The following is an 11,249-nucleotide window of genomic DNA, read 5'->3' on the forward strand; positions in this document are numbered from 1 at the left end:
AGAGCGGACTACACTGACACTGACTGAAACTGAACACCCATGCAACCAACGACTACAACCGAGCTAGCTGTCTCTCCCATCTCCATGGTCAAACCAGCTCATTTAACTATTCAACCATTTAAATCATTTTCCAGACATTGCTTCACGAGCTCTGTTACTACGTCTGCTCCGCCTGTGTCCGTCTCCAGCGGCTGGTGTAACTACGGAGATGCGAGTGACAGCTAGCTTGCCCGCAGTAACCAACGTTAATTTCTTGTCCTTCACCTCGCAAAACAAAAGCATTAGTGACCCGTCCAGACTGAAAGTACAGATAACTCTGACGTTACACTTTCATCTTGGCGACAGTACTTATACTGTCGCCAAGATGAGGATGGAGTCTCCACAAGATATAACATTATGTAGCTAAACATCACCAAAGTACAGCACTGAGACAACTTTTCAACTAGCAAGCTATGCTAGCTAACGCTGTCTGGTTATCAACTCCTTGATCATAACAGAATATAGTCACTTTCATCACTGCTCATTTTAGAAAGGCCACCGCAAGAAAACGTCTTCTTTGTTCAGATTATCAAACAGACAATGGATCATAGATTTTGTTACTTGCTGTCAGCCTTAGCTGGTGTAGCTAACATGCCTAACAAGCCTACATTTTCCCAGTATCAGACAGAATTGCGCAGTGAAAGCGAGGCATATGGGAAACCAATCTAAAGGCACATTACATAAACAAAGAACACGTTTTCTTGCGGTGACGTTTCTAAAATGAGCAGTGGTTAAAGTTATTAGATGCTGTTATAGTGTGCTACAAAGTATGCTTTTATTGTTTACAAAATAAATAATTTTGGTTTACAGAGCAATTAATTATTATTGGTGAAAGTACTGTGCTGTTATTTTAAAAATAATCAACCGACCGGGGATGATCAGCTTGTGTTTATGAAGGCAGTCCGCTTGCGAGCCCTCTCTTGGCCCTTTCTCCTTTGCCACTCAGCGCGTCGGAGGGAGATGAGCTTCTGTCTCACGATGTTCCGGAGCTCTGTGAGGGCTGGTCTTTCCACTTCTCTTGCCTTCCTGTACTGCTGCTTTAGAGACCTCAGTTCTTTCCTGAGTTGAGTGATCTTAATCTCGCGCCGATTTGGCCTAGCTGTGCTGATGGCTTTCGGTCGTTTGATGCCAAATCTCTCAGCACCAATGCTGATGATCAAGGTGCACATAAACTGGAGTCGCTGATCCACTTCCCCCCTTGATGATGCTTCAAGGGCAGCATCAACATCCTCATCAAACTGACGCCACTCAGTCCCCTTGTTTGCGGCAGGCCATAAGACCCGGCGATGTTCCGATGGTTTGCTAGGTGAAGCATGCAGAGCTTGGAGGTTCTGGACACTGTGGGGTGACTCCGGGTCCTGCTCCTCCTCCGTCTTACCAGGGACAGCGCTTGGCACTGTCTCTCTGCGCTGCTCAACTTGCTTCCTCCTTGTGCAGCCCATCTTGGTCTGGTGGATCCTCAGACCTCTCAGGTTCTTACAGACCGTACCGAATATGTCACGTCTCTGGCCTTGACTCCAGTAGTTTTCCAGTGTTCTGCTTCCCCTGGGTCTCCCCTCCCCTGCCTGTCTGTGTGGGTGTGGCAGGGGCGCGGCTTCCTCATCAGGCACCTGGTCTCACTCTCCACTCTGCACTCTGCACCTGTCAACAATCACCTAATCAACCCACAGTACAAGAACGCCAGCTTTCCTGCCAGTCCTCGCCAGATTGTTCTGCCTACCAGTTGGTATTCTCTCGGCCGCTCTGTACTATAATTACCAGAGTAATTCTTGTGTTTCCTAGTGCTTCTGATATTTAACATTGTGTTCTCCTGTCTTCTGGATTCCAGTGCCAGCCTCCCATCGAGCCATCCTCACGCCACCGCAGCTCATTCCTCCAGCTCCACCCTGCTCAACAGCCTGCCTGTCCCCTGCCTTCTCCAGCGTCCTCACCACCTTTATTATAATAAATCCACCTGACTTTCAACCACCATCCAGCTGTGTCTGTGTCTGCTTCTGGGTCCTAAACCAAAGCCCTCACAGAACAATCTGGCCACCATGGACCCAGCAGACACAGATTCACTCCGCCAAGCTTTAGCCTCCCAGGGTTCGCTGGTTGGACAACATGACAAAATCCTCCGTGAATTGGTGGAGAATCTGCGAGCCCTTTCCTCCAATGTCATCCAACTCGGCAGCCAAATGGACCAGGTCAACGCCCATCTCACAGCTTCATCTGCCACAGCAGCTTCACCAGCTGACCCCCCACCAGCGCTCCCAACGCCTCCACCAGGGCATGCCACCCCAGCCCCACTAGCCCGTGAGCCTTTCATTCCGACTCCAGAACGCTACTCTGGGGATTTGGGGGCTTGTGGGCGGTTCCTTCTCCAGTGTTCTGTCGTGTTCCAGCAGCAACCTACCACCTACGTTTCAGATAAGTCACGCATAGCATTTATTTTGGGTTTACTTACTGGTAAAGCTTCTCAGTGGGCTACAGCTTTGTGGGAGAGGCAGTCTCCTATTTGTAATTCTTACCCGGTATTCGTAGCTGAGTTGAGAAAAGTTTTTGATCATCCTGTTCAGGGTAAAGAGGCTGCTAACCGTCTCCTCTCCCTCCGTCAGGGCTCTGGATCAGTTGCAGAGTATGCAGTTGAGTTTAGGATCCTGGCAGCAGAGAGTGGGTGGGATGAAGTGTCTTTACAAGGAGTGTTTGTTCATGGGTTAGCTGAGAATATTAAGGATGAGTTGGCAGCAAGGGATGAGACTGATAGTTTAGACTCCCTCATTTCCCTGTCCATACGCTTAGACAACCGTCTTCGTGAACGCCGTAGGGAGAGAGCCAGCCGCCCGCATGCCCCCACTTCTCCTTTCCAGTCCAAATCTGCCCCCCGGGTGATCCCTGACAGCCAGTTCTTCACCAGCCAGCCCCTCAGTTCCTCAGCACCACCCTCAATGGAGGAGCCCATGCAGTTGGGACGAGCTCGTCTCTCACCCTCAGAGCGCCAACGGCGAGTCAAGGCTGGTGTGTGTATCTATTGTGGCAAGGCTGGCCACTTCCTCGCTTCTTGTCCTCACCTGCCAAAAGATTAGGCTCATCCGGAACTGGAGAGGCCCTGATGAGCCACACCTCCACCTCTCCATCAGCCCCTCACCCCCGAATGCAATTTAATGCATCCCTTGTGTGCCAGGGTGACTCTATCCCCCTTCTTGCTCTGGTTGATTCTGGGGCTGATGATAATTTCATTGACTCCACCCTCGTTACCCAAGCTGGGATCCCTGTTGAAGCCCTTCCTGCTCCTAAGGATGTCAATGCGCTGGATGGAAGGCTCCTGGCCCGCATTACTCATCACACTGTTCCCCTGAGTCTCATCCTATCAGGTAATCATCACGAATCTATAAAACTGCTAGTTATTCCCTCACCTCATGCTCCTGTGGTCCTAGGTCAGCCCTGGCTTAAACTCCATAACCCCCATATTGATTGGTCCACCGCATCTATTGCTAGTTGGAGCACCTTTTGCCACTCCCACTGTCTCCAGTCAGCCCTAGCTCCCTCTCAGTTAACTGCTGCTCCTACTTTTGAGCCCCCTGACCTCTCTTCAGTCCCTCCTGTGTACCATGACTTAGGTGAGGTGTTTAGTAAGCAGCGGGCCCAAACCTTGCCCCCACATAGGCCCTATGATTGTGCTATAGACCTGCACCCTGGTGCCCCCCTTCCCTCGAGCTGTCTCTATAAACTCTCCCATCCCGAAAGGGAGGCTATGGAGAAGAACATCAATGACTCACTAGTTGCTGGCTTTATTCGACCCTCCTCTTCTCCTGTTAGTGCCGGCTTCTTCTTTGTTGCAAAGAAAGATCACACCCTACGCCCCTGTATTGATTTCCGTGGCCTCAACGACATAACCGTTAAAAACAAGTATCCACTACCCCTCATCGACCCCTCTTTCGAGCCCCTGCACAAGGCCACGGTTTTCTCAAAGCTGGACCTCCGGAACGCCTACCATCTGATCCGAGTCAGAGAAGGAGATGAGTGGAAAACTGCATTTAACACTCCCCTGGGCCATTTTGAGTATCAAGTCATGCCCTTTGGCCTCACCAACGCCCCTGCAGTTTTCCAGGCCTTGGTTAATGACATCCTCCGTGACATGCTGAACCACTTCATTTTTGTTTATCTAGATGATATACTCATCTTCTCCCGGAACATGGAAGAACATGTTCAACATGTGAGGTTAGTGCTCCGTCGTCTTCTGGAAAACAAGCTGTTTGTAAAAGCTGAAAAATGTGACTTCCACGTGACTTCTGTGAGTTTTCTGGGCTTCATCATTGAGCAGGGGCAGGTGAAGACGGACCCAGCAAAGGTTCAGGCGGTGGCTGAGTGGCCCAAACCCACTACACGGAAACAGTTGCAGCGGTTCTTAGGATTCGCCAACTTCTACAGACGGTACATTCGAGACTACAGTAGAGTCGCGGCCCCTCTCACACAACTCACCTCCCCAGCCATCCCCTTTACTTGGACGCCGGAGGTTGACATAGCATTTGACACTCTGAAACAGTTATTCACTAGTGCTCCAATTCTAACTCACTCTGATCCCTCTTTGCAGTTTGTTGTGGAGGTGGATGCCTCTGATTCAGATGTGGGGGCCGTCCTCTCTCAGCGGTCTCCTAAGGATCACAAGCTGCACCCCTGTGCCTTCTTCTCCCGGCGCCTTTCTCCGGCAGAGCGCAACTACGATGTGGGAAACCGTGAGCTGTTGGCGGTGGTTCTGGCACTTGAGGAATGGAGGCACATGCTGGAAGGGGCTGAGCAGCCATTTGTAGTTTGGACAGACCACAAAAACCTCTCTTACCTCCGCTCTGCTAAACGGCTAAATTCCCGCCAGGCCCGGTGGGCTCTGTTCCTGGGAAGGTTTAACTTCATTCTCACTTACCGTCCTGGCTCATGCAACACCAAACCTGATGCCCTCTCCCGCCAGTCTGTCCCAGAGAAATCCTGCTCTGAGCCAGAAACCATTCTACCTCATTCCTGTGTGGTGGCCGCAGCTACATGGGAGATTGAGACCTGCATACGGGAGGCACAGCGCTCTCATCCAGACCCAGGTAATGGCCCTCCTAACTGTCTGTTTGTGCCTGATTCAGCCAGATCTCAAGTTCTACAATGGGGCCATTCATCTAAGCTCACCTGCCACCCTGGCTTCCACCGCACCCTCTCCTTCATCAAACGGCGGTTCTGGTGGCCATCCATGACCCGCGACACCCGTGCCTTTGTGTCCGCCTGCTCCGTCTGTGCCCGCAGCAAGGCCTCCCATCAACCCCCAGCTGGTCTCCTGCGTCCTCTGCCCGTCCCCAGCCGACCCTGGTCCCACATAGCTGTGGACTTTGTCACCGGTTTACCCCCGTCAGAAGGTAACACAATCATATTGACTGTGGTAGACAATTTTTCCAAGGCTGTGCATTTTGTCCCTCTCCCTAAATTACCTTCAGCCACAGAGACTGCGGACCTCCTGGTCCTCCATGTGTTTCGTCTTCATCGGTCCAAGCCAACATCCAAAGGTGTCGGCGGATTTGGAGAGAGGTCCGGTCTGCCCTTCTCCGTTCAGCTGTCCGGAATCAACGCCTTGCTGACCGCCATCGATCCCCTGCACCCACTTACCAACCCGGTTAAAAGGTATGGCTTTCCTCCCGTGACTTGCTCCTTCAGGTGGAGTCCCATAAATTGGCTCCCCGATACATTGGACCTTTTGAAGTTGACAAGATCATTAATCCCACTGCTATCAAGTTAAAGTTGCCTTCATCTCTGAGAGTCCACCCCACGTTCCATGTTTCGCTGCTTAAGCCTGTGTCTTCCAGCCCCTTGTGCCCTCCAGCCGAACCCCCCTCCACCCCCCCGGATTATCGACAATCACCCTGCCTTCACTGTTCGGCGGATTCTGGACGTCCGCCGCCGAGGCCGGGGGTTCCGGTTCTTGGTTGACTGGGAGGGTTATGGCCCAGAGGAATGCTCATGGGTCCCGCGCAGCTTCTTTCTGGATGCCTCCCTCATTCGGGACTTTTATCGGGAGCATCCAGACAAGCCTGGGGCGCCCGGAGGTGCCCGTTGAGGGTGGGGTCCTGTTACGTCTCTGGCCTTGACTCCAGTAGTTTTCCAGTGTTCTGCTTCCCCTGGGTCTCCCCTCCCCTGCCTGTCTGTGTGGGTGTGGCAGGGGCGCGGCTTCCTCATCAGGCACCTGGTCTCACTCTGCACTCTGCACCTGTCAACAATCACCTAATCAACCCACAGTACAAGAACACCAGCTTTCCTGCCAGTCCTCGCCAGATTGTTCTGCCTACCAGTTGGTATTCTCTCGGCCGCTCTGTACTATAATTACCAGAGTAATTCTTGTGTTTCCTAGTGCTTCTGATATTTAACATTGTGTTCTCCTGTCTTCTGGATTCCAGTGCCAGCCTCCCATCGAGCCATCCTCACGCCACCGCAGCTCATTCCTCAAGCTACTCCACCCTGCTCAACAGCCTGCCTGTCCCCTGCCTTCTCCAGCGCCCTCACCACCTTTATTATAATAAATCCACCTGACTTTCAACCACCATCCAGCTGTGTCTGTGTCTGCTTCTGGGTCCTAAACCAAAGCCCTCACAGAATAAACAGGTTGCACTCGTCATCGATAATGCATTGCTCATGATCGTTGCCAGGAAATCCGTCTGTGTGGGGTGCTCATTCTCCCCCCCTCTCGGGCACCCCTGGGGGTATCTTTCCAAGGAGTTATCTGTAGCTTAGTGTGGGTGTTCTCTCGCGGGAACTGCAGTTTGGGGTGCTAACCCTCATTGCCCCAGCTGCCATCTCTCCATGCTGTCCACTGTCTCTCCAGTCGTCGCCACACTATTTGCGGTTGTCATCCAGCCTTTCCTGGAAGTCACTGACCAGGCCAGACTTAAGCTAGTTTGAAGAAACACCATCTACATGTAGATGGTGCGGCTTGGACACATCATCAGTGATGAACCTAGGGTCATCGGGTGTTTCGGGCCTTTGATCATCAGACACCCGCACCTGGGCGACCCAACCGGGGGTGATCAGTCCCCGGCTTGTGTCCAAGCGGCACGCTACGCCATGGATCCCCCCCTCTTGATCCACAACCACCTTGAAGCTTTTTCTGCAGCTTCAATGATGTTCCTGGTGGCTTTTCTCTCTTGCAACCCTCTGATGCCAAGGAGCCTGAGCGCCCGGTGTAGGGTCTGCCCTGGAAATCCCCTGCAGCCCACCTCGATAGGCTCACAGCGGGCTTTCCACCCACTCCTTCTTCAGGCCTCTAGCAGCTCAAGGTATTTGGCCTTCTTTCACTCATGGGCTTCATCTATGTGGTCTTCCCAGGGGACTGTAAGTTCCAAGAGCACCACTTGCTTTGAACCCTCAGATGTTAGGACCAAGTCTGGCCTGAGTGTCGTTCTCGCAATGTGCTCCGGAAACTTCAGCTGTCTCCCGAGGTCCACTTTCAGTTGCAAATCACGAGCCGAGGCCAGCAGCCCAGTTGAGGTCTTCCGCTCTGCCTGAGGTTTCTCCCCTGCCCTGACGAAGGCAATGTTGTGCCTTGCTGGGAGATGATGTTTACTCTGTTGGATTCCAGTGCAGATGGTGTCCGCTACTGCCTTCAACACCTGGTCATGGCGCCATGTGTACCTCCCCTCTCCCAGGGCTTTTGGGTAGCAGCTTAGGATGTGCTCCAGGGAACCTCTTGCCAGGCACAGCGGGCTTACTGGCGTATCTGCAAGACCCCAATTATGCAGGTTGGATGGGCTTGGAAGGACATCGTACACCGACTGAATACAAAATTTGAGTCTCGCTGGTTCTGACTTCCAAAGTTCTGTCCAGGTGATCTTCCGGGCGGCTTAATGGTCCCAGTTAGTCCAAGCTCCTTGCTGACGCATGGCCATTGTCCTACTGCGGCGTTCCTCCTCTGCCTCCTGAGCCCAAAACTATTAACAAAAAAATAATTTATTATTGTTCATTGAAGTAACACAAAGCAATTCATAGATATTATTATTATTATTATTATTACGCTGCACCCTCAAAATAAACTACCAAAAACACATCCATCTTCGTTTTACAATTATTAATGTAGTGTTCTCATGCAGTGTGTTGAAACTCTGACTGAACACCAAGTTAAACCGCAGCCGATGAAGACAGAGTCATAGTAAGGTTGACCATTTACTGTCACACTTCCTCATGACATGCTGGTGAAAACTGTAAATGAAAGAATATGAAAATATTCAGTCTGTTTTTAACTAAATGCATTGTACATAGCTGTAAATATGAATATACACTCTATACACCTATAAAGAAGTTATCTTGGCTACTGGCATTGTTTTAGCTTTCATACAATTGTAAAAAAAACACATTTTTAAACAACTTATCAAACATAATTTTTTAACAAAATCTTGACTACTATATGATCCTTAACATGCCTACCTTCAAATGAATCAACTTACGGCATTGCTTCTATGATGTAGATGCTAGTGGATTGAATTCAGACCGTGCACACGTCTGCCATGCTTTCCACAGAACCAGGTAGAGCTAAACAGGAAGTTACTTAAGAGGAAATGACCACAAAGGAAGTGACATCCTGGAATGACAGGAAGTGACAAATGATATGAATTTACACATGAATTTCTTTGACTGTAAAGTAATTATTCCCATCTCATTTTTACATATAATTGCTTAAAGAAGACATGTGACAAAATTAAATAAATGCCTTGAAAGGCAACACACTCCCCGCCTGACCCCCGCACCACTTTGTGCATCCCAAGCTCCTTTCTCGCCGCAATCAGATTGGAGCTGTTTCGCAGGGCCTCTGAGTGCGAAGAAACGCCTTAAGGCGTTAATGCAGCTGAATGAGTCCATGGACTTGATGACCTTCATATGGACAGCTCTCTGACCCATACAACTGAACATGATGATCCAACGCTTGCTCTCTGCCTGTCCTCCTCTGGTGCGTCTGGCTGACCAGGGCCCAAATATATCGAGCCCCATATACGTAAAGGGAGGGCAGGTTTTGAGATGTTCTGGAGGCAGGTCCGCCATTCGTTGTTCTGCCAGCTTCCCACGCAGCTTGCAGCAGCAGGTTACGCATTTGTGGATTACTGAATTGATTAGTGTCTTGCCTCCCAAGAGCCACAGTCCTGCTGCCCTGATCGCTCCTTCAGTCAGGTGACGGCCTTGGTGTTTCACCTGCTCATAGTGATGTCGTGTGAGCAGTAGGGACATGTGGCTATCTTTGGGCAGAATAAGTGGGTTCTTCTCTACAGTTGCAAGAGGTGAGTGCTTTAGTCGGCCTCCAACGCAAATGAGGTCATCCTCCAAGATTGGGCTGAGTTTCTGCAAGGGGCTGTTTTTGGATATAGCTTTGTCAGCTCCGAGAAAAAGGTCAAGAGGTAAAGGTGGAGAAACGATCAGAGGTAGGTACTAATTCCTCCAGGTAAGTAGCACAAATTTGCAACTGTGGTCGGATTTGTAATACTTTTTCAGGTTCAATTAGCTTGAATCTCTCACGTGTTTGCATTTGCTCTGCAGGTGGCTGATGCAGGAAGGAGGGTCCTGTGAACCAAGTGGTCTGCACCATGTGGGATGCAGGTAAGGACCTTGATGCATGGTCAGCAGGGTTCTCCTCTGTACATAAGTAGTGCCATTGCTCAAGCTTTGAGTACTGCCGGACTCGCTGAACTCTGTTGTGGACATATGCATAGAATAATTTTGTTTCGTTACAAATATACCCAAGCACTTAGCTGCTGTCCGTGTTGAACTTAATGGCATCCAACTTTAGATCCAGCTCATCCTGGTTGAGATCTGCCATCTCTATTGCCAAGAGGGCAGCACACAGTTCAAGCCTTGGTATTGTAGGCTCAGACAGGGGTGCTAGCTTTGCCTTGCCCATAACAAATCCTGCTTCGGTTTGTCCATCTTCCTGCACTGCTTTCAGGTACGCCACAGAACTAATGGCCTTGGTTGACGCATCTGAGAACACGCACAATTCTGTGTGCACTGTTTTCGTGAGAGAGGTTGTTGTGTATGTGTAGGTGAATGTGTCAGACAAGATCTCCCTGAGCAGACCTAAGCTACGGAGCTTAGGTCTGTAGCTTAGATGTGGTCACACAACGGTGTGTGGGTGCAGTTTCTCCATTCAGATCAAGGTCTTTGATAACTGGAGCGCAATCTTCAGGTGGGAAAGCCTCCATTACTGCCTGACAGTTCGATATGAACTGTGCAAGCGAAGGTTAGACCCAGCAAGTGAGGCCTGTGTTTGTTGGAGAACGTCGATAGCCTCGGCTTCAGATGGTAAGGATACCAGGCCATCATCAACATAGAAGTGTCTTTCCACGAACTCGACAGTATCAGCACCGTGCTCCTGTGCACCCTCTCTGATGGCTCATCGCAGTCCGTAGATGGCCACAGCGTTGCCAAAGACGTGGACCTTCATCCGGTACTCAACAACTTCCTTGTTGATTTCATTGTCCTTGTGACATAAAAAACATATGAAGTTGCAATGGTCTTCACGCAAAACCTCAAGGAGGGAGTTGTTGAGGTCGGGTCCTTTGAGGAGCACGTCACTGAGGCACTGGAGCACTGGGCGCTGGAATCAAAAACAACCCTGATCTGACTGGGTTTCTGTGGGTGATAAACCCCAAATGTTGGGAGATACCAGCATTCCTCATCTGCCCCCAGTGGCGGTGCTACCTCGGCATGTCCATTAGCAAAGATCTTCTCCATGAATGCCAGATACTGTTGCTGAATCTCACTTTTTTTATATTCAAGGTTCATTGCAGGGATGTGAACCGGTTGATTACCTACTCTTTGTTTTTTGGTAAAGACTGGCGTGGTTCTCTGAAGGGCAGTGGGGAAACTGTTGTGGTAAATTTTCATGGTGTTTCCATAAAAGTATAACCTATTATAAATATATCATGATTTTTCACAGAATGTTCATACACTAGGGTGTTTTGGTTAAAATATAAAATCGAATGTATCATTTATTCTTTCACACAAGCTAATAATAATATTACATAAAGTAATATGTGTCTGACGCATGAGTAAGGGAAAACACACTGCCTCTCTAGTTGGGAGAAGTGGAGCATAGCAGGGGGTTTCTAGCAGAAGGATGACGAAGCCAGCAAAAGCTCTGCACACACTAGCTGAAAAACTGAGGCTAGTGAGATGTGAGGGGGGCGGAGCTGAAACAAACTGTATGTTCAGCCTGAGAT

General features: G+C 50.0%; 1 protein-coding gene across 1 annotated transcript; it reads left to right on the forward strand.

Moving 5' to 3' along the window:
* Positions 1–2,075: 2,075 nt before the first annotated feature.
* Positions 2,076–5,982, forward strand: LOC119488550. The gene is made up of 4 exons (XM_037770303.1): positions 2,076–2,441; positions 2,921–3,392; positions 5,148–5,676; positions 5,859–5,982. Exons 1-4 carry the CDS (start codon positions 2,076–2,078, stop codon positions 5,980–5,982), a joined length of 1,491 nt encoding a protein of 496 aa, XP_037626231.1.
* Positions 5,983–11,249: the final 5,267 nt, after the last annotated feature.

This window comes from Sebastes umbrosus, chromosome 5 (assembly GCF_015220745.1).
Source record: "Sebastes umbrosus isolate fSebUmb1 chromosome 5, fSebUmb1.pri, whole genome shotgun sequence".
In the NCBI taxonomy this organism is placed as follows: domain Eukaryota; kingdom Metazoa; phylum Chordata; class Actinopteri; order Perciformes; family Sebastidae; genus Sebastes; species Sebastes umbrosus.